Source organism: Artemia sp. Qi Xiang Cuo, chromosome 7, assembly GCF_049724085.1.
Source record: "Artemia sp. Qi Xiang Cuo chromosome 7, ASM4972408v1, whole genome shotgun sequence".
Taxonomy (NCBI): domain Eukaryota; kingdom Metazoa; phylum Arthropoda; class Branchiopoda; order Anostraca; family Artemiidae; genus Artemia; species Artemia sp. Qi Xiang Cuo.
In genome coordinates, this window is record NC_142800.1 from 62,506,689 (window position 1) to 62,531,620 (window position 24,932).

The window sequence follows — 24,932 nt, forward strand, 5'->3', positions numbered from 1 at the left end:
TTTAAGGAAGAAATATCAGCATATGTATATTAAACTGACAATGCACATTTTTTCAGTAAATTCATTTGATTTTTCTCAGTTAAGTAATACAACTCACTGCAGCACCAAGTCGCCTGAAACCAACACAGCTACGCACGCTCCTCCTCCAGCCCAATCTATTCAAACCCTTCCTTACACTCTCCTAGGAAGTTTGAATCTTTCTTTATGACATCTTCCCACCCCATCCGCGGACGACCTGTTTTCTTTTTAGTCCTTAGTGGTTAGCTAATATGGACAGTCTTAGGCAGTATGTCATCCTTCACCTACACAGAGTACCTTAGCCATCTCAACCTTTGTTTTATGATAGTCATAGAAAGCGTGACTGAACCGCACTTTTCGTACAGGCTACTACTTGAAATACGGTCGATCAGCCGGGTAGCCAGAACAATCCCTAGGCAATTGCTCTGGTAAATATCTAGCGAATCTTCATCCGCTTTTTTGACACCCAAACTTCAGAGCCATATTTGACCAATATGGCCCGAAAGCTTCTTTGAGTGTACAATTTCATTACATTCTGAGTCCTTTGGCAATGCCTGGTGAATTTTAGAGACATCCAATTATTTCAGAAAATGTAGGTCTTTCGAACATTTATCTACTGAATATGTTAATAAGACCCGAAACCCCCTTTGATTCTACAATAACCTTACGTTCTGCTTCCCTTGGCAATGCCTGGTAAATTTTAGAGAGATATCCAATTATTTCAGTAAATGTAGGTCTTTCGCTGGCATCGACTCGAAGGCATTTTTTAGCAATCTCATATAATTCAATAGAATTTTTATCTTTAGGGATATTAGCCTCAAACGTTTTCGTGTCAATTGATTGTTGAGGAGTGTAACTTATTACTTTTACCTGTTCTAATGGACAGTGACAGGTAATTTCGGCTAAAACTACTCCATATGAATATACATCACTCGATGTGTCGTATTCACCGCCTGAACAAACTTCTGGGGCTACTCTAGGAAAGTCTTGAATTTCCCCATACTTACCTTTTTTGGCTTTATCTGGGATAACATTTGCTGACATTAAGTCGGAAACTGCTGCAGTGTCATCTTCTTTAAGGAAGATATTCTCTATGCTCAAATTTCTCTTGATAATGTTGCTATTGCTCATATGTTTCATACCAGAAGCAACATCCCTTGCGATTGATACGCGAGTGTTGATTGACAATTTTCTTTCTATGAGGTTGTCTCTGAGGCTTCCTTTGGATGGATATTCCAAGACGTGCTGTTGACCTTCCCAAATTGTGCTCAAAGCAGTGGAGCCCAAATATTTCACAATATTCTTATGTTTTAATCTTTGCAGTAGCACCGCCTCTTGGTCAAAAGCATTTCTGTCACATCCAGTAAATTCCTTTATCATTACCGAAATCGAACCTTTGTACAGCGCCTTATAAATTTTTAACTCAATCCTGTTCGTCAAACTTACAATATTAGAAAAATCACTCGGATCTAACTGTATAATATCTTTGACAGACATAACAATATACTTCAATTATGGTCTTGTGCTTTGTTATCATGAATCAAGTTGTTTTCTTGAATTGAAATGTTTCGTTGTAATTTAAAAAATTATGCTAAAAATTGACGAGCTATGAGTTAAATCTTTCAAAACAACCAACAAGCAGAATAAATTTGCATTTTGCAGATTATCACCTCGATTCCTAAAACATTAATAATAGCTTATAGGAAAGAACTACTGTTTGAACTAATTATTTTTTTCCATTGGCATTTTTTTTACTTTTATTATATAACTCTATATTATTTACTATTGAAATTATCTGCTTTTTATAAATTCTTTTACTTTATTACTTTCTTATCACTCTTTACTTAATCAATTTTTTTTTAATGCGTTATATTCTTTTCTTCACTCACAGGAACACATTTTAATTGGAGCTGAGATGTTTAATTTCTTGTCGTCTAAACCTGAGAATCCTAAAAATCCTGCTCTACCAAGCAACTGGTTACATGTAATAGTCAACCCCCCTTGTTTCAAAATATAAAAGTATATAATAAAAAGTAAAGAAAATGTACCAATAGCAAAAATAATTAGTTCAAACAGTAGTTTTTTCCTATAAGCTATTATTAATGTTTTAGGAATCGAGGTGATAATCTGCAAAATGCAAATTTATTCTGCTTGTTGGTTGTTTTGAAAGATTTAACTCATAGCTTGTCAATTTTTAGCATAATTTTTTAAATTACAACGAAACATTCAGTTCGAGAAAACAACTTGATTCACGATAACAAAGCACACGAGCATAATTGAAGTACATTGTTATGTCTGTCAAAGATATTACACAGTTAGATCCGAGTGATTTTTCTAATATTGTAAGTTTGACGAACAGGATTGAGTTAAAAACTTATAAGGCGCTGTACAAAGGTTCGATTTCGGTAATGATAAAGGAATTTACTGGATGTGACAGAAATGCTTTTGACCAAGAGGCGGTGCTACTGCAAAGATTAAAACATAAGAATATTGTGAAATATTTGGGCTCCACTGCTTTGAGCACAATTTGGGAAGGTCAACAGCACGTCTTGGAATATCCATCCAAAGGAAGCCTCAGAGACAACCTCATAGAAAGAAAATTGTCAATCAACACTCGCGTATCAATCGCAAGGGATGTTGCTTCTGGTATGAAACATATGAGCAATAGCAACATTATCAAGAGAAATTTGAGCATAGAGAATATCTTCCTTAAAGAAGATGACACTGCAGCAGTTTCCGACTTAATGTCAGCAAATGTTATCCCAGATAAAGCCAAAAAAGGTAAGTATGGGGAAATTCAAGACTTTCCTAGAGTAGCCCCAGAAGTTTGTTCAGGCGGTGAATACGACACATCGAGTGATTTATATTCATATGGAGTAGTTTTAGCCGAAATTACCTGTCACTGTCCATTAGAACAGGTAAAAGTAATAAGTTACACTCCTCAAAAATCAATTGACACGAAAACTTTTGAGGCTAATATCCCTAAAGATAAAAATTCTATTGAATTATATGAGATTGCTAAAAAATGCCTTCGAGTCGATGCCAGCGAAAGACCTACATTTACTGAAATAATTGGATATCTCTCTAAAATTTACCAGGCATTGCCAAGGGAAGCAGAACGTAAGGTTATTGTAGAATCAAAAGGGGTTTCGGGTCTTATAAACAGATTCAATAGATGAATATTCCAAAAAGAGATTACAAGCCTATGTGTTAATCTAGCTCCTTGGCTTTGAAGCGAAATTGAAGGGGAGAGGGGTTGAAACCAATTAAAAGAATAGTCTACGTTTTGCACAGCGACTATAATTTAATATTACTAATATTTTCCTTTTAATTTCTAAGAATTTGACTTGATGCTTCTGGGGCTTAAGACCGGAAATTTAGAGAATAGGATTTTACCTTAATAAAAAAGGACATTCGACTCAATTGGGTCCTTCTTTACTCAACTTATTTTCTTTTTGATAAATTTACTCCATTTTTGAATTTTTGAGTTGGTTGGGAGGGATTGGAGTATAAAGCTTTAGATATATTTGGGGTATAGAAAGAGTGCAAATAGCTGTGTTGGCTTCAGGCGGCTTGGTGTTATGATGAGGCGTTTGCGGTAGCAGCAGTATTCAGTCTATCCTGACCGTTCAAATTGTAGTGAAATGCAGTCATGGGACCAGATACGAGTATCTCACCCAGCACCCGTGATGTTGCAAAGGAATGTGTTTGACCAATTGGCCCCTTCCATATCGACCCTACGGCAGCTAGGATCGAACTTTGGGTCGCGTATTCCCAAGCAGAGGTTAACCGACGGTATCACCGCAGGTTAAATTGTAATACAGGTATCTGAATTGTAAAAATTGACGGCCGATTATTTTCTAGTTTATCATATACAACACTAAAAAGGTTCGTTTTTACAGGTGCTAATTCAGGGAGTTTTCCCTACCGGCTTTCAATTTGCAATCAAATGAGCATTCTCTTTAGCTATTTTTTGTTATGTGTGTCCCTATATTAGTTAATGTGTTTAGTCATGCGCTCATTCCTCGTTTCTTTCTTTTGTTCATCCCCGGGTTAGTTTCTTTGGTCCTCCTCGTGTTTGTTCCTGTGATTATTACAGTGTTCCATCGCTTCTTTGTTCTTGCGTCTTATTAAATAAAAAAAAGTTGTTTCACCTGAAATTAAGAAGCAACATCAAAACTTAAAACGACCAGAAATTATTAGTATATGAGGGGGGTTGCCACCTCCTCAATGCCTCGCTCTTTACGCTAAAATTTTTTACAACATTTAAAAAGGCTTATTATTTTTTTTAAACGGCCCTTGTGTTACAGGATTCCTTCTAAAAGAACTGGGACAAAAAGTCAAACTTTAGAGTAAAGAGAGGTATTGAGGAGCGGGAAGCCCCCTCGTAGACGTAATAATTTCTGTTCGTTTTAAGTTTTGATGTTGGTTCTTACTTTCAGTTGAAAAAAACTTGTTTTTTATTTATTTAATTTCTGATCAATTTTAAATTGTGCCGGGAAATCAGGTCTCCCTCCATAGAAAATTCCTTCTTCCCACGGAAAATCCCTCCATGGAGTTATTCCCATGCAAAATACCCCGCAGCACACCAGGAAAATTCATCCCAGACAATTCCATTGAAGCTAAATATTCAACCCAAAAAAATTCTTTCAGACGGTTACGGGTGAATTTTTTTTTAGCGCACATTCATTTGAAAAGATTGTTTTTAAAATCAAGCTGGAAATCCCCTCTTCCGTGGAAAAGCTTTCCACCAAAAGCCCCACGCCCTCGTAGAAAGTTACTCCCGCAGAAAATTTCCTCTTGAGAATTTACTCCGTGGAAAACTCCCCCCTGGATAATTTTTCCCGTGAAAAAATCCCCCCCCCTACAGAAAGATACTCTAGACAGATCCAACCCGGTAAAAATTTTCCCCGGACTTTTCCCCTTAACATCTCCACATGTAAAATTGAGTCAGCAAGGAGAAAGACTAATAAAAAGAAATTCGTATAGGAATTCTGGAAAATTAACCCAGTGTAAAATTTCCTTTGGAACGTTCGCTCCCCGGAAACTTCCCTCTCCATGAAAAATTCTCCCCGCTGAAAATCACCCAGCAGAAAATTCACCCCCACCACCCCAATAGTGTATACAGACTTCCCAGTAACAAATACTATACGTAAACAATAGGCACATTTTATAACTTAAAGACCTTTCCCCATGGAATGTGGGGGGGCCATTTTATCTCTAAAGGCATAATTATTGGACCTTTCAATTATGCTGAACAAAATGGCTATCTCAAAATTTTGACCGGACGACTTTCAGGAAAAAATGGGGGTAGGAGGGGGCTAGTTGCCCTTCAATCTTTTTGGTCACGCAAAAAGGGCACTAGGACTTTTAATTTCCGTTTGAATGAGCCCTTTTCCCATATTCTAGGACTATTGGTTCGATGTGATCACTTCTGGAAAAACAAACAAACAAAAAACAAACAAACAAATAAACACGCATCCGTGATCTTTCTTTTGAGAACAAAAAACCATAAAATTCCTCATTTTTGTAAATGGGAGCTTGAAACTTCTACAATAGGGTTCCCGGATACGCTTAATCTGATGATGTGATTTTCATTAAGAGCCCTTTACTTTTAAGAAATGTTTCCCCCTTTTTAGAAAAGAAGGTGAATTTTCTCAGGCTCGTTGCTTTTGACGGGTAACACTAAGCTTAATCAATTTGGATTTGGAATCAGCAACAAGCCGATTCTTTTACTATATCTACCGATATCAAAATTCTGTTTTAAGAGTGTCGGTTAGTATTGAGTCACGTCGCTCCTTACTTGCAGTTCGTGACAGACTGTTTGATTCTGTTTTTCATTTTGATTTCTTTCCCGCATTCGTTCCTTTGCTTTTTCCTTCCTGCGTACTAATTTTTTTTTTTTTTTAATATATTTTTTTGTGAAAAATCTCAGTTTACTATAATCATGACTTATGACTCTTAAAGACCGTTAGAACTTCCAATTTCCAGTTGAATGAATCCTATCCTAAATGGACACTGAAGTTGTTTTAAGAAATTTGAAAAAAACTCATTGTTCTAATTAAACGGCCCTTGTGTTTCACGAGTCATTCTAAAAGAACTAAGACAAAAAGTGACGTTTATTTTTATGGTATAATCCTACTAGAACTTATTTTTAATAGACCTATAGAGACAATAAATCCAATGTTCATTGAAGGACGTTATACAGATATCGATTATATCGAAGATATTCTACTCGAATCGAATTCTTATATCAAAGACGTTATATCGAGGACTCGAAGGCTTTTTCAAATGGCAAAAAAAAATGTTAAAGAAAGCAGACGAGCGGTCATCCCTTGGATCAATCTCAGGTGCGCTTGCAAAAATGCTTACAGCACGTTCTAGAATACCAGATCCCAACATCAGAGAAGGAAAAGTTTCAGAAATGAACGTTTTTTGGAGCAGCAGTTCTATCAAATAAATAATTAAAAAGTTTACACACAAAACAATATATCGAGGTTTAATATTCACAATTTACTAAACTAAACCACTAGCCGAACATTTAAAATACTGAATTGCACATGACGTCATGGAAACACACTACCAAAGTTAGAATAGCTTGCCAATTTTTGGTCGGTTTGATGCCATGTATAACACATCTTAAGGTTATATCTTAAAATGTATTATGCATGGCTATCTTAGCAGCTTAATGGATTTCGGCGGCAAGCCATCCTCAGCGTTCGAAAAAAAAAGAAAGGAAAAAAGGTGCACATAAAAGAAAAACGAATTAAATCTTTGAAGCAAACCTCATTAAACCAGAAAAGTGGCTCGAGAAATGGTTTCTCTGGTTTAATGAAGTTTATTTCAAAATGTTAGTCTTATTTCTTTTATATGCATCTTTTTTCCTTCCCTTTTTTGAGCGCTGAGAACGACTTAGCAGAAGTCTTTGCCATAATATTTGCTTTGTCTTCTTTTTTTTATCGCTGGCTGAAAATTATTCTCGTTTTGTATTTTCGCTGTTCTGGCCAGCCAATCTTTTTAATAGAAATATCCATATGAATCATCCATACAAGTCGAAATTCACGTAGCACCGCCGCTTGGTTGAATTTTCTTCCTAGTATTTATTATCTTAGAGCATTGCTTAGGTTTGAGCTCCGCAACACCAACTTTCAAATTACAGCCAAAAGCAAAAAAATGACTTACTTTCTCTATCTATAGAATGCTGTCTTGCCTGCCTCACGCTGCATATCGGTTTTCCTCTAGTTAGTGTGCCTTTCATAGCTTCTCCATGCTTATCAACACACCAACACAGTCCTAACTCATCTAAGCACTGTGTGCTGTCAAATTCCCCACCTTCTTTGCATTTAGGGAGAAATACAATTTTCTTGTATTTCTCAATTAAACGAAGGTTTTTCTCTCTAAGCTTCTGACATGATGTAAGAACCGGACATGTTGTTCGACAATCTTGCTCCGACTCAAAGTTGTTCAAATTACCACCACAACCAGTGTAGGAAAATTGTTCACATCGATTTGATTTTGCATTAAAGTACCATCGAGGACTGTGAGAACTGCATTGACTACTCCCATCATCCAGCTCTTCAGCACAAGTTTCTCCTAAAATAATCATTAGAAAATTTAAAACTATTTTTACTAAAATCTTAGAATGAAATGAAATACCTTTTTTAGAATGAAATACCTTTTTTAAAGGATTCCCTTTCATTTGAAACCCTCGTATTCTCTTTTCCTTAGAAAGATTCGAACTGAAAATTTGAAGTATTAATGAAGTGCCTTCATTCTTATAAAAACAAATTTTTATTTTAAAAAAATCTGCTGCACTGTCATCACTAGGTGGAGAGATCATTCGAAATTTTAGTGTTAAAAAAAAGGGGGGGGGGGCAACTTCAAGGGAAAAAGTTTTTTGCTTTTTTTCGTTTTTAATTTCTTTTCTAGGGCCCTTTTAAATGTGATGGGCGCTGCCACTCCCTCGACCCCTCCTTTTAAAACCAGGTTTAGTTTTACACAGTAATCCTTTGATCAAAAAGAGAACCCCTTAAAATATTTACCAGAGGGGGGGGGGTGAGACTGATATGTCAAAGTTAATGTTCGAGTAATTATTTCCACCGTTTTGCAAGGGCGGTTATCTCGATAAATCTTGCTCTTGGGGGCACAGCCTACTCTCCCCTTCTGTGTAGGTAAGCATATAATTGTAATCTATTATATAATATTAAAATATTTCTATAATAAGAGGGAAGCTGTCACCCCGCTGCACCCATATTGTAGGCTTGGTCCATATATGTTCACAGAATGAATGGAGATCAAGGAGAAAATCTCTCTCCCTCTTTCATAATGATCTGGATGACCTCTTTCGATAAATTAGAAAAGTTATGCCTATAAAGTGTTTTTAAAGTTCTAGCCACCCACACCTACAAAAAAAGGACCTTCCGCACAATAGCTGGTGCTGGCTATATAGCCATATGCATAAATTAATAGAGCCTCAAATTAATCGAATCCCTCGAAATAACAGTTCATTTTTTATGGACTGCATAGAAGCTTAAAACAAATAGGCCACCGTATAGCAGAATAGCCACAAAATCGGAGAATTATATAAGTATCTTTTAGATAGTTCTAAACCCATGTCCAAGTTTTTAATCAAAAGCATTCTGGCACAAAAAGTCTTCACGTTTCAACTGAAGTTTTTTTACTTAGCATTTGTCTTTTAACTGTTATTGAGCTGTATTGCTGCACCTGTTACTTGTATCTATTGTATCTTATTTTTAAGCATGATACTTGCTCAGAATAGAATTAAAGACTACCTAGTAATTCCAATTTGACTTCAATCTTCATTTCAGTTGAAATTAAAAAGAAGCAAACAACTTTCAGTGTGATGACTTAGACAACTAAGATAAACAAAGAAAAAATCCCTTACTTGGTTTAGGACAGCATGCTGCTATTTCCCCAAAAGGATCCAAGAGACATCTATGGCTACTGGGACATCCTTTACCGAGTGGTCCACATTTTGAAGGTACTCCTGTGCTATCATACAAAGGGTTGCCATAGGGACAGGGCTTATCCTTGCGAGGGACACAAATAGGGAGATATGGGCAAGCGCCATTGGTACAATTAAGCTGTAAAAAAGGTTAGCTTCAAGAAATGCTATGTCTTGTATGCATTCGTCTGTTTTTGGATCAGTATATGACTTCATCACCTTATTCTTGTTCCTTAAAATAATTCTAAATTTCCTTCTCTGCATTGGTTTTAATCTGTTAAACATTATTTTTCTAATTTTTCTTGTCATTGTTTTGGGCAGTAGGCCCTTCAAAGCTTGCTTTGGGGCGCAGCAGTTAAATTCTTTGCGCCTCGATTTATAATTTAAAATTGTATTACTTATATTAGTAATAAGGATAATAATAATAATAATAATAATAATAATAATAATAAAGACAGATTGCCGAAGATTGTCCTTTTCGGCCAACCGTCTAAGGCTAAACGGAAAGCAGGTCGCCCGCGGCTGGGGTGGGATGATGTCCTAAAGAAAGATTTAAGGAAAATGGAAACTTCCTGTGAGGGTGTAAAGAGAAAGGTTTTGAATAGAATACGGGGGAGGAGCGTACGTAGCTGTGTTGGCCTCAGGCGGCTTGGGGCTGCGCTAAGTTTTTAGTAGTAGTAGTAATAATAATAGTAATAATAAGGCAATGAATGCTAATTCTCGATAAATGTTTGAGTTGAAATACAATGGCAATTGCAGAGATTTTTCAAGAATGTTTTCAGTCTGCATTACTTTTCTGGGATTTACAGATCATTCACACTTTTTAGTTTTCTATGGCAGGTCATATTTTTTTAAAAACTGATCCAAATCTGGGTAAGAATATGCATGTGTCTATCTAGTTTTTTATTATTAAACTGAAACTTTGTTCTCTCTCAAGTTTAAACGTGATTCTTAAGATTCATATACTCATAACTCCAAATGACTAGAATCACCTTAGCACCTTCACATTACACCTTAATCCATCATCCAACAATTCACATTAACTCATCTTAGCATTAAAGATATTTAAAATTGTCTAATTCTAATGTGTAAAATCATAATTTTGGAATATCATCGTAACAAGAATAAGATCCAGGTGGTAAACTTGAGACAAATCTGGCATACATTTACATCAATGTTGCAAATCCATAACTTTGGATATGTGGCCCCATACTTGAGGCTTATTATGCGCATTAGAATTAAGAGCCCTCACTATTAAGGCTTAGTTCAGAATATTAATGTATATATCTAACTAATGGGCTTATAACCAACTTCGAAGGTGTGGCTTTAAAGAGTTGGCTTTAAAGAGTTGTCTTTAAGATTCCCTCAGAAAGCCTGGATAAATTAGATATTCACACTTTGATCAATGTTTTAATGTTATGTTCTTGGATTTTGCTTCTTTACTTTATGTCTCCTCTAAGCTCCTCTGCCGCGTAAGCTTGGGCTAACACAATTTGCAATTATTAATCAAACGAAACGTAAGAAACGTAAAGAAAAAACCTGGGTTTCCATGATGTTTCTAACAAGTTTTAGATTGTTTCTAAGAGAAATAAACTGTCATTGACAGTTTTTAAGTTTTTAATGATTTTTGTTTAAAGATGGCTTAGCAAAAGGCTTTGGATTTAGCGGAAATATCTGTTCAAATATCACAACTTGTTATTCTTTTACTGAGTGAACATTTTCGAATCTTTTTTTTTTTGTTTGACTAATATGCTTAGCCAGCGTGATCTAAAAATTAGTTGAGGTTTTACAATCAAAGCATGTTCATATACAATGTGCGTAAGTCTTATAAAGTAAAAGTCAAAACAGAGAAAAAATTGCCGAATTATACATTAAAGGGCTTTTACAATAATTACCTGGATCATCTTGCAAATCTGTTTTTCTCCACATCTAATCTTATCACAAGGATTTTTACACTTGCAAAGTGGACAACCTGCTGTATCTAAAGCATACCCGTAGGGACAATTTAAATTGCACTTGAATACTTCACAGACGTCAGTTTGCTTATCTGAATCACACGTGGGTTTTATACCTAAAATTATAAGTTAAAAGGATTGTGTCAAGAACTGTACTGCCAAGATGTGTGACAATTTTCGAGCCACATACTACACAGAAGTAACACAGTACATTGTAATTAACTATTTGAAAACTTGCATAAGAGCTTGCCGAAACTTGCCAAAAAGTTTGCACATTTGTTCCCAGGTCAGCCCTTTCCAAGGTTAAATTCGAATGACCCCTCAGGAAAAATTAGACCCATTTTGAAGGACGTATCCTTTTCCCATCCCCTTACATAATATAGGTCGAGCCTGTGTTTAACAAACATAGACGCATATAACTACTGTCGCCTCTTATCTTTATTCTTAGGCAATAGCTGAGATTCTTTCCCCTTTCTATCCTAGTGTTTGGATCTGAGTAATATGCAATCGCAGAAAGCTTACAATTTATTATTTAATCAAATCGTATATAACAAAAGTTTTATTTAACGAAATACTGTGCATAAACGTTTATACTGAGTTAAAAAAAATTTCTCAACTTCAGTCGTTCACCTTTTTCCATGAAAAATACCCTCCACCCTCTCCCAAAAATTCATAAACTTTGGCCAGCTGCTTTACGGAGATTGTTACCGTCACTTGGTAAAAACAACCAAAAATAATTGTAAAACTATCTTGCTAAAAAGTTTCATAGATAATGAAACAATAAAGTCATGGTTCGACTTTCTCCTCATTTCATTTGTCTGCTATATCATTTTCACTTAATTATCCTGGAGAACAAAAAAAATGCTTATTTTCAGATTCTATGTCAGACTTTGATAGATATTTCCTTCTTCGAACAAACGTTTTATCCAATCTATATAAGGATTGTGTCCTAAAGGAACACGGCAGAGGCTGTAGAAGAACGTAGAATGGGAAGGTAAAACTCTCCAAGACTTTGACTGTCAAATGATTTGAATGTCCTAGATAATGATTATGTCCTAGACTAGAACGTTCTAGATTAGGTAGATGACTTAAGCATGCAGATAAGAATGTTAGCAAATAAATGGAGTTTAGGAGACTTTCTAGACTAGAAATAAATAAGAATGAAGAGGTGACGCTAGGTAACGAGACAATTGATAAGGTGGATAGCCTCACCTATCTGGGTAGTATTGTTAGAAAAGATGGGGGATGTAAAAAATATAATACCCTCACCACATGGCTGTTTTAATGGAGTTTGAAAAACTAAGAAGGAAAGTCCGCAAACTGAGATTAGAATATTGGATGCAACAATGATGACAGAGGTTAAGTATGGCTTGGAAACTTGGGGGCTTTGGAAGGCCGAGGAAGACCTGTTAAATATTTTGCAGAAGATTTGCCTAAGGATACTTTAGGTAATCGTTTGATTGACCGTCGATCAAACAGTAAATTGCTCGAATATGCTTCGATACCAGCTTGTAGGGCTGTTCGAATATGCTCGTAGGGCTGCTATGAGAGAAAGATTTAGAGCCTATTTTACAATGAAGGATGATAGACTGCTAAAGCTATTGACCATTCAATCCAGGGCCAAGCGATAAACAAGTCGTCTCCAAATGGGATGGGAACAGGTCATAAGGAAGGGTTTAGCGATAACTGAAACTACATGGGAGGGTGCGGAGAGTAAAGCTTTGAAAAGATCAGAATGGAAGAAGAGCGTGTGCAGAAATGTTGGCCTGAGCAGCTTAGTACTGCACTGAGATTTTTGTAATAGTAATATAGGGTGAAACTTGAGATTTCCGTTTCATTTTCAAAAAAAGACAGCCCAAGACGATTTTTAAATAAATACTGTTCAAATAGTAACAAAAATTACAGATACAAACATCTATATTCTTTTCTTAATGGGTTGGTGAAGGATCGCCATGGCGCTTGGATGAAAATACTGAGTTTTCATTGTTTTGTTATGAAGACTGTTTAAAACAAAATTTCGGTCAGATATTTCTACAAAGTGTTGCAAATTTATGCATATATCTATTTAAAACTGAATGTATTTTTTATCAGTCGAAACTTTACTCTATATTATGTTTACACAGTAGATACATGTGGATGTTTCTTCAGGCTCGCGCAAATTGTCAACTTTTTTTTTTTTTTTAGTAAAAGTTTCTGGAGAAGAAAAAAAAAATGCACAAGTGAAGCACTTTTTTTTTGTCAATTCAATGACGAAGGTATATTTAGTATTTTATTAAATTACCAACAGCTTTCGAACATAAGAGAAAGCTAGGTTGTGCATGGTATTGATGATTTGCTTCTATCCTTTTTAGCTTCAATGTCAAGTATACACTAAGGCTTATTTCAATTATTCATGATTTCCTAAATTTTTATATTTGGCTATATTTATTTATCTCTTCATTACTTACTATTATTTTTTTTAACATCAGCAGAGAGTTATTGTAGCATTTTGTATATGGTTTAATAGCTTTTGAATCTAATTGCTAGTATTATTGCAATAACAAAACATGTGACAGAGCTAAATTACCAGGAGGTGTCCGCGTCTTTTCTATTTCTCTTCCCGTGTCATCAGCACACCAACAGATTCTTGTCCAAGGATGACACTGAATTTTTTCATATTTTCCATTTACGTCACATTTTGGAAGGTAGACTCTGTTTGTGGGAAAACCTGATTCCTTAGCTCTATGAGACATTATGTCTCTTTCCAGCTCGCAACCTACAAAATAAATATAATATTTGAACCTGCATTTGGTTATATATTATTGTACCTGTAAACAGAGCCGTCAACCACTACGACACAAATACTCCTTGTAGACCTCGTACTGTTCCCTGTATACCTTGTATTGTCCCCTATAGACCTAATTTTGCCTCTAAAGTTTGTTTGTCCACTCTAAAGTTTCAAGCCTAAGAATTCTTGCCTTGACCCCACTTCAATATATTTATTGGGGATGACTCTCTCCCTCCAATTTTTTTTAGATCTTACAACAATACCTGTAAGCTTGAGATTACTCAACGGGGTTTACCATTAAGAAGGTCACACACGTGATTAAAATATTCACAATTATAGCTTTTTATAAAAATGGAAGATATACTCGAGATACATAAGATATTGTTAGGGCTTCAGAAGAAGTTGCTTACAAACCATAAACATAGAAACTAGAACAACAGCTTGGGGCTCCCGATCTTCGAACGAAAATAAATATAAAAAAAACAAGTTTTTTTTAACTGAAAGCAAGGAGCGACATTAACACTTAAAACGAACAGAAATTATTCTGTATATGAAAGGGGCTGTCCCCTCCTCAATGCCTTGCTCTTTACGCTAAAGTTTTTTATTGTTATAAAAAATAGAGCTGGGAGAAAAGAGTCAAACTCTTTTCTCAAACTCATTTTAGCACATAGAGGCTTGAAAGGTTCTCTGATACGCTGAATCTGATGATGTGATTTTTATTAAGGTTCTATTACTTTTAGGGGGTGTTTTCCACTTTTTCCAAAAATAATGCAAATTTTCTCAGGCACGTAACTTCTGATAGGAAAAACTAAACTTGATGAAACTTATATGTTTAAAATCAGCATAAAAATCTGATTCTTGTGATGTATCTATTGGTATCAAAATTCTGTTTTTAGAGCTTTGGTTACTATTGAGCCGGGTCGCTCCTTACTTACAGTCCGTTACCACGAACTGTTTGATAAAATAAATCCCGACTGTGATTATTCTACCACAAATTTTATGCTTTAAAGTCAATTAAAGTTCAAGTCGAGAATTTGGCACACACAATCAGCGCTGAAATTGTACGTAATTTTGTATTTTATCAAAAAGTGTGACTATAACGTAGCCCGTGCAAAGTCCTTTTTCTCAATTCAATTTCAGTTAATCTCAGATATTAAACGAAAAATTCGTTTCCAACTTAAAGATGAGCTAAAAAAAGCTGATCTATCTCAAGCGTGTTTTATAGTTGGTTTCGTCAAAAATCTTTACAGTACCTCAATAGAGAATTCTGAAGGGGTTGGAACGTTTGGAGAAGCATGCGCATTCGAGGACTTGGACATAATTCCTTCATAAAAAACATTTGGACACAACCTAAAAAATTACATAAAACGGGGAGTGGTGAAATATGTAATTTTTTACCCAAATTATATTCAACAGATACGAACAACTGCTAATTTGAGGAAGATATGTTAAAGGACAACATATTGACTTACTTAAATATAGTCTACATGTAACTGATACATGCTCATTAAAATATTTCTAGGTTGCAAAAAAAAGGAAACCAGGTCTAAAAGTAAAAGAATTTCTCTGCTTTCCTTTTTGAAAGGCATTTACATTTTAGAAACATCAAAGAATCAATGTTTACAATATGTTAATACATATTGTACAATATGTTACAATATGTTACATGCTGAATCGATTATTCATCCAAAATAACTAAAGAAATTCGAGCGTATGTAGGTACAGCAAAAACCTTAATAAAACCGTTTTCTCCCTAAAAATATAGTTTCTGGAAGTATCTTTGGAACACAACCGAAGAGTCTCTAAGAAACATTCTCTTGGAAACAGTCCAACGTCATGTTTCCATATAAATCCCAAACCTCACTTGAGAAATGACATATAAGTTTTAGCAATATCAGATACATATTAAGCAGAGTAATTGTAAAGTTTCAATTCCCATTCTAAAATAAATAAATATCCAAATTTCAGGAAAACTTGAATCAATGCTCGTGCCTTAAGAATAATCCAAGTTTCGGTGGTTTTTAGGTAAATTGTTTAGAATTTTTGCACTTTACAATCAATTTCTCCTTCTTGGTGCACTATGTTTTTTTTTTGCTTTTTTTAATGGCGACGGGAACTTCAGCGTGTAATTTTTAAAAGCTTTTAAATTACGTTTTAAAGAACTTTTTTAACCAGATTTCAAAGCACTTTCACAGCAGCATTAAATGGAGCGAGGTTAACAATTCAAAGTAACGATTTCTTTTTGTTGTTTTTTTGCTATAATTTTGCAAAAGGAATGAAACCCTACAATTACTTTAAGTGTCTATGATAGAAACTTCCAAACTGCCAGTTTTATGCCAGTTTTTCCAAACTGCCAGGGTTTATGGTTAGGGTATAAACCTAACCTACGTAATATTGAAAGTATCATCAAATCGTATAAGAACTGGATACTGCATTACGTTAAGCAGATTTTAAAGCTGTAACCTTATATTTTACAAGTAGATAAATTTGTCAAATACTCACCTGTCTTCAAAAGTGGAGCAGTGCATTGAGTGCCACAGCCATTTGCACAGCATTTACTACTTCCTTCACAATCAAGATCAGTCACACATGATATATCACAAGATATGGAAGTTGGTACTAGGAATGGGCATTGACCTTGCTTCTCAGGAAGGTCCGCTACAAAAAAAAAAAAAAAAAAAAAAAAAAAAAAAAAAAAAAAAATCAAAGAAGATACTTTTGATAGTTCTTTCGTGAAAAAGGAATAGAATTTCTTATGCTTTTAGTGTACTATGCATAAGAACAAATTGACGATTTAACAAGAAGCCAACAATCCTAAAATTTAAAAATTACGATAGTGAATTAGAATTAAACGACACAGCAGAAAGTTCGCATGGCAATTCCAAGAAAATAAGAATATATTTGACTGTCTAATTGAAAGATTGAAGCTGCAACAGGGAAGTAGTAGTACTACTGCTGCTACTAATGGCAACTCGCTGTAACACCAAGCCACCTGAGGCCAACAGAGCTATGTACGGTGCTTCTGTGGCTCTACAGAAGCCACACTATGTTCCATCCAGTATTTCGTTGGCCTTATAAAAACCCCATTCTCGGTTTTCTTCTCTTTTGTTTTTATTCTTCCAGTATGAATGGAGGCTTTGTGCAATCCTGGGCCAATCTTGATCACGACATGACTTTCCACATTTAAAGATGCTCTTCCATCAACAAGAGTTGACATCCTGCACAGGCAATATCAAGACTACTACCTCCGACTCATTATATATTCATACCAACAAATATTATACTACTAGGGGGAGGCAGTCAATAGTAGATAACTTAGCTAAGAAGAGGTTCGATCTAATATAATAAAAGTACTGATATTTCGTCTTGAAGAGTCAGTTTCACTTCCACTGAAATGTAGAAGGACTAGAACACAGTTTTTCGCAAATTCTTGAAAAAGATAAAATTTTGGAATCCATTTTTTTTTTTTTTGTTCTTCTTCTTTTTTTCTCTCCTTTGAAGGGAAGACGTTTTTAAAGCTCAGAATCTTTGCCGAGCTAACAGACCTTGCTACGGTAGTTTTGTGCACCCCTAGGCCTGAAATTGTGAGCGCTGAATTATAATACCCCCAGGGGTGCCATGTACTTTTTATTAGATTTAACCAATTCTCAACCATGGTAAAGAATAAGCTTAAAGGCAATGCTCGAGTTCATAAAAAATTCCTTCTTTAGCACAGTAAAAGTTAGGTCCATGGTCCATGATTAGATCTGAAATATGATACAAAGACTCTGAAGCTCGTCTTTCATATCAGAATCTAGTTATCGTCTACGGAATGCAATTCTACTGAAGGTTCTGCCCTGCAAGCGGAGACACAATAGAATAGCACTCTCATTATTTTACATATACCTTTAATTATGGAAATTCTAGAAGGATTTCTAGAACTTCCAAAACTTGCAAATATTTTGGTAGAAATCTCCACTCGACCGTCATCAGTGCATAAAAGAAAGCGACGAGTAAAAATACAGATAAAGTCCAGAGGACAAAGTAAAACAAGACAAACCTCAAAAACGAACACTAAAATTCTTATTTTTTTCAATTTTTGGATTCTTCCTTGTTTTTTTTATTATAATTTTTTCATTTCGATATACAATTGTCTTTCAGAACTCTACAGTCAGTTCGCTTTTATTACTGCTTCCAGATTTACCCTGCTTCTTATCACAAGGCGGTCTTACAACTGTTCAGGGGCTATAGGACATCATAGCTGAAAGTATAGGATTGTATTTAAACTTAGCACGGAGAAACTATGTGTCGAATTATTACCCTTTCTGAACTCGATTTCCTTTAAAAATTAATTTTCGAAGCAGGTGCGCACATAAAGGAGGGCCTTAGGTTTTTACCCCTCCTCGTACCGAAATCGCAAGATTTTAAAGATTGTTTTCATAATTGTGCACATTTTTTGTATATAATTCTCCTGTTTCCCTTGCTTTGGGAGCCGTCCCCCAAATAAATTTCTTGGTAGGTAACTGGTTCGAAGTATTCAATGCAGCAGAAAGGTCATAAACATATCTAGTCTAAGTATGAGTAGTAGAAAGAGCATTATTACCTGCAACAGGACAGCAAATGCCTAAAGCACCTTCAACGGTAGTATTCGAATAACACCCGAAGCCAGTGGGACAATTCATGGATCTACCACGTATTTTGCAAGTTACTATTTTGCCTGTGTAATTATCCCCAGGACATGAAAGAGATGAAAATGCTCTTTCATACTCTTCTTCTTCTTGTATATCAGATGAGCGACGGTTAGAATCGACACCTGTAAAAATTGATTTTAGAAAATCATTTTAAAATGTGTATAAGTCAAAGGGAAAAATTGTAACAACCCAGATATTTCCTATATCATGTAGACCTTTAAAAGTAAATGGGTACTTTGCCATATGATTTACATCTCTTTGGTCTCCAAATCAGCGATTTCCAGGGTTTGCAGACAACTTGTAAAAACTAACAAATACAGTGGCATTATTTTTTCCTTCGTCTTTACTCTTGAAAATGTCTTAGTATGCTTAAGACCGCATCCTTTTTACAAACGGACTGTTTGATATCAAAGCTAGAATAAGGCCAGTAAGCAATAATTCTTAAAGCAAGTCTCATCAGTTTCTTAGACTTAATGCAAAAGAAAAAGAAAAAAAAAGTAAAAGCAAGGTGCGATGCTAAAACCAAAAGAAGAGACAGAAGACAGAAATTACCCTATATATGAGAGTTTAGGGTTACTGGTTCCCCAGAGCCCTCTACTCCTTACGATGAAGTTCAAGTCTGGTGCCTGAAACTATTAGGATAAAATAAGAAACCTTTCAACACATTTGTCCCTTATTCCAGAGTAACAAAAAAAAATAATAGATAAGCGTTCGGAAATCTGTATTTATTCCAGTAAAGCAAAATTTGAACTACTCTGTGAAGAGAAGGATAAAAATAATCTTTCATTTTAAACCTAAAATACTTCAATAGACCCCTACCCCAGACCCCACCCCTAAAGCCTACTATTAATGGCTAATCCAAACAAGTTCTTTCAAACGAAGAGCGGTTCTAGGGTAAAGTTTTCCTCTGATATATTTATACAGATTTATGAAAGACCTCTCATGCAAATTTGGAAGATTTTGGCCTTCAATTGCTCTTTTTGATGTTTGAGCTCTGTAAGGCCCTGTTAGGGCCAAAATTGTTGTTTTACGACTGAGAAGAGCGAAAATGTCTATTCTTTGGATATCCATTTATATTCAGACCTAAAATAAATTCATCACATTCAGACCTAAAATAAAGGCCCTGTCAGAGTGACTTTTGTGTCCATGCCCATCCTTAATTTTCAAGGAACGACTAGGCAAGCAACATTTACAAGGCTCAAAAGCCCATAAAAATTCGAATTTTCAATACGAAAGAAACATTTTCAGGCTTGATACGGTTTTACCCCACATTAACTCTTACATTACAGAGCATATAATATTTTGACTTGCATTTTGACTTAATTCAAAAGCGCTACTTACAAAAAGGAAGACGTGGGCAATCTCCCTTTTCACATGAAGGAGTCATTATTTTGCATGTTTTATCCTCAGGACAATTCAAGGTTTCACAGGGGTCTCTACATTCACACTTTGGACAATTGGAATTTGGGTCCATAACAAATCCAAAATCACAGCCGAGTCGACACATGCTAGATCCTTCACAATCTACATCGTTTCTAGAACGCTTGCAATCTTTCACAAGTCCTTTTGGACCCCTGCAATTGAAAAAATATAAATATAAAACATAGCTGAACTTTTATGAGATGATGAAGCTGAGGCACTTTCAATATTTTATTTATGGTTTTTAGTTCATCTTTATTTTGTGAAAGAGTTTTTTGTGTGGTGTTTTTTGTTTGTTTCTTTGTTTTAATGTTTTGCCTTATATTTTGCTATTAGTTATGAGGCCGAAATATTTGCTTATGCTTTATTTTAATCAGTTATTGATTTCGTAATATAGCAACCATAACGGATACTCTAAAGTTGTGGATATTTCATGGTGAAATTATAAACGAACATAAAATTACCACATATCAGAGTGGTATTGCAAACCCTTTAATCCCCCCCCCCCCCGGGAAGGCTGGAGTGTCATTTTTTAATTTATTAAATAAGTTCAAACTAATTAATTTTAACTTCAATTCAAATTTAAATCGTTTAAGGGAAAGTTTTAATAAGCCCACTGTATTTCCATACATTTCAAAGGATTGAATTTAAACGAAAGAAAACACTAATGTCTTTTTCAAACCAAAAAACTGAATAAATTGTCAAAAATACTTTACATCGCAAAATTTTACCACAAATAAGTGTAGTGCTGCCAACACTCAGACACTCTACTCCTTCCTCCTGAAAAGCTAGAATGCCATTAGTGCTTGCGCAAAGCTAAATTAATAGCTTAAATTGAAACTTAAATTTGAAAATAACTTTCGCTGAAAGTTAAAAATTGTCACTTGATTGCAACTTGTAATATGGCTCAATATTATTATGATTGCTCACCTTGTTCTCGGAATCTCCATTCCAAACTCGTCAACGCACCAGCAACTTGCTCTATCACATTGAAGTGGCTCGAACTCTCCAGATGGACTGCATCTTGGTTCCATGAGAGACAATGACAAGCCTTTGTTTGCTAGATCTCTTCCCTGCGTTTCAGTCAGTCGCTTCATAACCTGACATACTTAAAATATAAAAAAATGTATTAAATCAGTCTTATTTAAGATCAATTCAAATTAGAAACCTTCTGAAACTAAAGTGTGTTCAGAACATAGGGTTTTGACAAACTTTTTACGCGTTTTTTCTCTATTGTCAATTTGAAAATATTTCAAGAAATCCAATGAAGTTTTACTTCAGAGCACTTAAGCATCTTTGAAGTTTTCCTATGAACCTTATATCACATCTTGAAAAGATTTAAATTTGAAAATAGCAACAAAATCCTTTAAAAATTAGTCAAAATCCTATTGTACCAGAGCTTATCATAACATAATAGGCCGTATTCATAATGAAAATTTTTTTTAAACATAGATTTAACCTATTAATCCCGGAATTACCAGATGCTAGCGACTTGATTTTCTAGATCATTTAATTTTTGAACCAGCCAATGTCGTAGCTTTACATTGTAATTTAGAAAGTGCTACCGGATCACATTTTTTCGGAAAAAAAAATCTTACTGTCAGCGTTAGCTGATTTCAAATCAATCAGTCTTGATTGGTTCTAGCTTGGAATACTTTCTAAACATCTTTTGTGAACGGATTTGGATTCAACTGATTCTACAAATTAGTACTACCCGTTTCTAAGAATTATCCTCGAGCTATGCTATTGCCATACCTACGGGAAAAAACTTCACGAATGACCCTTATTCTTCGATGCTTTTAACATCAAACCTATCCCACAGAATCAAATAATTGTTGGCGAAAAACTTGGTTTGAGAAGCCTCATTAACACTAATTTGTTTCTAAATGTTTCCTACTAATAATTTTTCTTTGTATCGTTTTTCAGAGTCAACATAATTTTCCGTTCGAACTGATGGAAACTTCAAACTTTCCATCTTTTCTCCAACAAATGTTTCTTTGAATCTGAATTCTAATTGGTCAGTCATGAAAACTCGGCGTGAACGTTGAACATAGAGAACTCATTAAATCACTGCAGTAGTACGTAATTTCGTTTTACGTGGCTCAGGTATTAGTAAAATCTCATTGTCAACAAGCAGCTCAATATCAGGATAAATAGAAATTTTAAAACTGGGTATTGCCGAACGCTAATGATCATATTTTAGTGCATATAATAGAGCAATCCTATGGAAAAGAGAAAAGCTGGTTGAACTTACAATAATTAGAAACTAGTGTCATTACTTAATGGTTCCATTACCATTACCAGTCGACTAAAATGACCTGGTTGGTTGCTTTGTTCCCTAGCTCTTCCTCTAACAAATACGTCGGTAAATACTATAGGCTTAGAACGTTATGAATATATTAACCTTAAACCCCGCTTGCTGTGCAAGCAGTATTTGTATTAACAAAAAACAATATGAAAATAGGAGGTTTCCTTTCTTGCATACGTCACTCTACTGTGTTTATTTAAATGCTGCCAGAGTCTATGTCACAATTTCTGTCAGTGGTTTCTACAATGTTGGTCAGTCAGAATCAAAGGCAGCGCAATCGCGCTGCCTAAGTAAAGAACGATGTTGGCACAATGTATTATTTATTTTCTTTTTTTTTGGTTCTAGACCAGGGCACTTTGTATAGAAGGAGTGGTCGTAGAAACTTCGAAAAGGGCTCATTCAATTGAAAATTGAAGTGGCTTGTGCCCTTTTTAATAGGCTAGTAGAAAGTGATTGGAAGGCAACTAACACCCCTTCTACGCCCACAATTTCCCCACACATCCAATCAAAATTTTGAGATATCCATTTTGTTCAGCGTAGTTCATTTCCAGAGAGAAATTATGCTTTTGAGGAGGACACTCCCCAACAGCCCTCAGGGCAAGGGTTGTAAGTTGTGCCCTGGGGGCATATAAGGTTTTTATAGAAGGCGTTGTCTTAGAAACTTGAAAAAGGGCTCGTTCAATTGGAAATTCAAAGAGCTAGTTCCCTTTTCAATAGTCAAAAGCGATAGGAGGGCAACTAGCCCCCTACTCACGACCACCGTTTCCCCAAACACATCCAATCAAAATTTTTGATATAGCCATTGTGTTTAACGTAGTTGAAAGTTCTGGAAATTAGGTCTTTGAGGATGACAACCCCCTCACCGCCCTCAGGGCAAGGGTTGTAATTTATGCCCTGGGGGCATATAAGGTTTTCATAGAAAGTGTTGTCGTAGAAACTTCCAAAGGTGCTCATTCGGTTGGAAATTGAAAGGGCTAGTGCCCTTTTTAATAGTCGAAAGTGATTGGAAGGCAACTAACACCTTTTCCACGCCCACTATTTATCCAAACATATCCAATCAAAATTTTGAGAGGGGCATTTTGTTCAGTGTAGTTGATTTCCAGATAAAAATTATGTTTTTGAGGGGGACACTCCCCCACAGCCCTCAGGGCAAGGGTTGTAAGTTATGCTCTTTGAGCATTTATGGTTTTTATAGAAAGTTTTGTCGTAGAAACTTCAAAAAGGCTCATTCGCTTGGAAATTTAAAGGACTAGTGCCCTTTTTAGTAGTGGAAAGTGATTGGAGGGCAACTAGCATCCCTCTTACGCCCACCTTTTGCCCAAACACATCCAATAAAAAAAAAATTTTGAGATAGCCATTTTGTTCAACGTAGTTGAAAGTTCTAGAAATTAGGTCTGGAAGTTCTTAATTAGGTCCTGAGGAAGGAAGTTCTACAATCCTTCCTCGGGGCAAGGATTGTAAGTTATACCCTGAGTGCATATATGTTTTTTTTATAGAAAGCGTTGTCGTAGGAACTTCAAAAAGGACTCATTTGATTGGAAATTGAAATGGCTAGTGCCCTTTTTAATAATCGAAAGTTTTTGGAATGCTAACACCCCTTCCACGCCCACCATTTATCCAAACACATCCAATCAAAATTTTGAGATAGTCATTTAGTTCAAAGTAGTTGAAAGGTCTGGAAATTTTATTTTTGAGGATGACACTCCCCCCACAGCCCTCAGGGTAAGGGTTGTAAATTATGCCCTGGGGACATATAAGGTTTTTATTGAAAGCTTTGTCGTAGAAACTTGAAGAGGGGCTCACTTGATTCGAAATTCAAATGGCTAGTGCCCTTTTTAACAGTCAAAAGTGATTGGAGGGCAACTAACCACCCTCTTACGCTGACCTTTTCCCCAAACATCCAATCAAAATTTTAGATAGCTATTTTGTTCCACGCAGTTAAAACTTCTATAAATTAGGTCTTTGAGGATGATAACCCCCTCAGAGCCCTTGGGACAAGGGTTGTAAGTTATGCCCTGGGGGCATATAAGGTTTTTATTGAAAGCATTGTCGTAGAAACTTTAAAAGGGATCATTCGATTGGAAACTGAAAAGGCTAGTGTCTTTTTTATTAGTTGAAAGTGAATGGAGAGCAACTAACGCCCCTCATACGCCCACCATTTCCCCAAACACATCCAATTAAAATTTTGAGATAGCCATTTTGTTTAACGTAGTTTAAAGTTTTGGAAATTAGGTCTTTGAGGATGACAACCCCCTCACCGCCCTCAGGGCAAGGGTTTTAATTTATGCCCTGGGGGCATATAAGGTGTTTATAGAAAGCGATTTTATTTTTGCTCATTTTTTATGGTTTAATGGAGTTCTTTACTTTTCTTTGAAAAGCTTATTTTGTGGAAATTTTTTTTTAATTAATCTCAAGAAGAAAATGTTTATTTATTCAGTCTAAGCTCTGTACTTTTCTTTTTTTTTTTGTTTTTTTTTTTTGTTTTTTTTTGTTGTTGTTTTTTTTTGCATTTCCCATTCACAATAGGATTTCGAATTGCGATTAGTATTCAACTAAATGGTATAATGAAATTCTGCTAATCCTAATTTTCTAAATCAATTGAATCGAAACCCGTTCATGCTAGAGGTTACGTCCACTTCCTGAGCTACATTTATCTAAAACGGAGGTTTAAGGGATCTGAACTTATTTGAGGCTGACCAATTATAACATTCTTGGCCTTGGCGAGGGTTTTATCGGTTCTGCCTGTTTAAACTGTTGTGATATCAGAAACCGAAATTCATCTCTTCCATTCTTATGATACTTTTAAGTGAGATTTTGTATTAAAGTTGGC

General features: G+C 35.4%; 3 protein-coding genes across 3 annotated transcripts in view; 1 reads left to right on the plus strand and 2 right to left on the minus strand.

The window, feature by feature from the left end:
* The window catches only part of LOC148950546 (uncharacterized), a 156,257-nt gene that overhangs the window by 33,010 nt on the left and 98,315 nt on the right, over window positions 1-24,932 (minus strand). Inside the window, exons 9-16 of the mRNA XM_089092471.1 lie at window positions 20,725-20,902; window positions 19,717-19,949; window positions 18,288-18,497; window positions 16,208-16,363; window positions 13,505-13,693; window positions 10,879-11,054; window positions 8,924-9,122; window positions 7,201-7,611 (exon numbers count right to left, since the gene is read on the minus strand). Of these exons, the coding sequence (XP_088948597.1) occupies window positions 7,201-7,611; window positions 8,924-9,122; window positions 10,879-11,054; window positions 13,505-13,693; window positions 16,208-16,363; window positions 18,288-18,497; window positions 19,717-19,949; window positions 20,725-20,902 (1,752 nt within the window). The remainder of the gene's footprint in view (window positions 1-7,200; window positions 7,612-8,923; window positions 9,123-10,878; window positions 11,055-13,504; window positions 13,694-16,207; window positions 16,364-18,287; window positions 18,498-19,716; window positions 19,950-20,724; window positions 20,903-24,932) is intronic.
* LOC148950547 (uncharacterized) lies at window positions 628-1,515 on the minus strand. The gene has a single exon (XM_089092472.1). The coding sequence runs from the start codon at window positions 1,513-1,515 to the stop codon at window positions 628-630; it is 888 nt and encodes a 295-aa protein (XP_088948598.1).
* LOC148950548 (uncharacterized) lies at window positions 2,310-3,197 on the plus strand. The gene has a single exon (XM_089092473.1). It carries the CDS (start codon window positions 2,310-2,312, stop codon window positions 3,195-3,197), a length of 888 nt encoding a protein of 295 aa, XP_088948599.1.

What these genes read in the sequence shown, in the direction of transcription:
- LOC148950548 (XM_089092473.1), top strand. Translation starts at nt 2,310, where the DNA reads ATGTCTGTCAAAGATATTACACAGTTAGATCCGAGTGATTTTTCTAAT.
- LOC148950547 (XM_089092472.1), bottom strand. Translation starts at nt 1,515, where the DNA reads ATGTCTGTCAAAGATATTATACAGTTAGATCCGAGTGATTTTTCTAAT.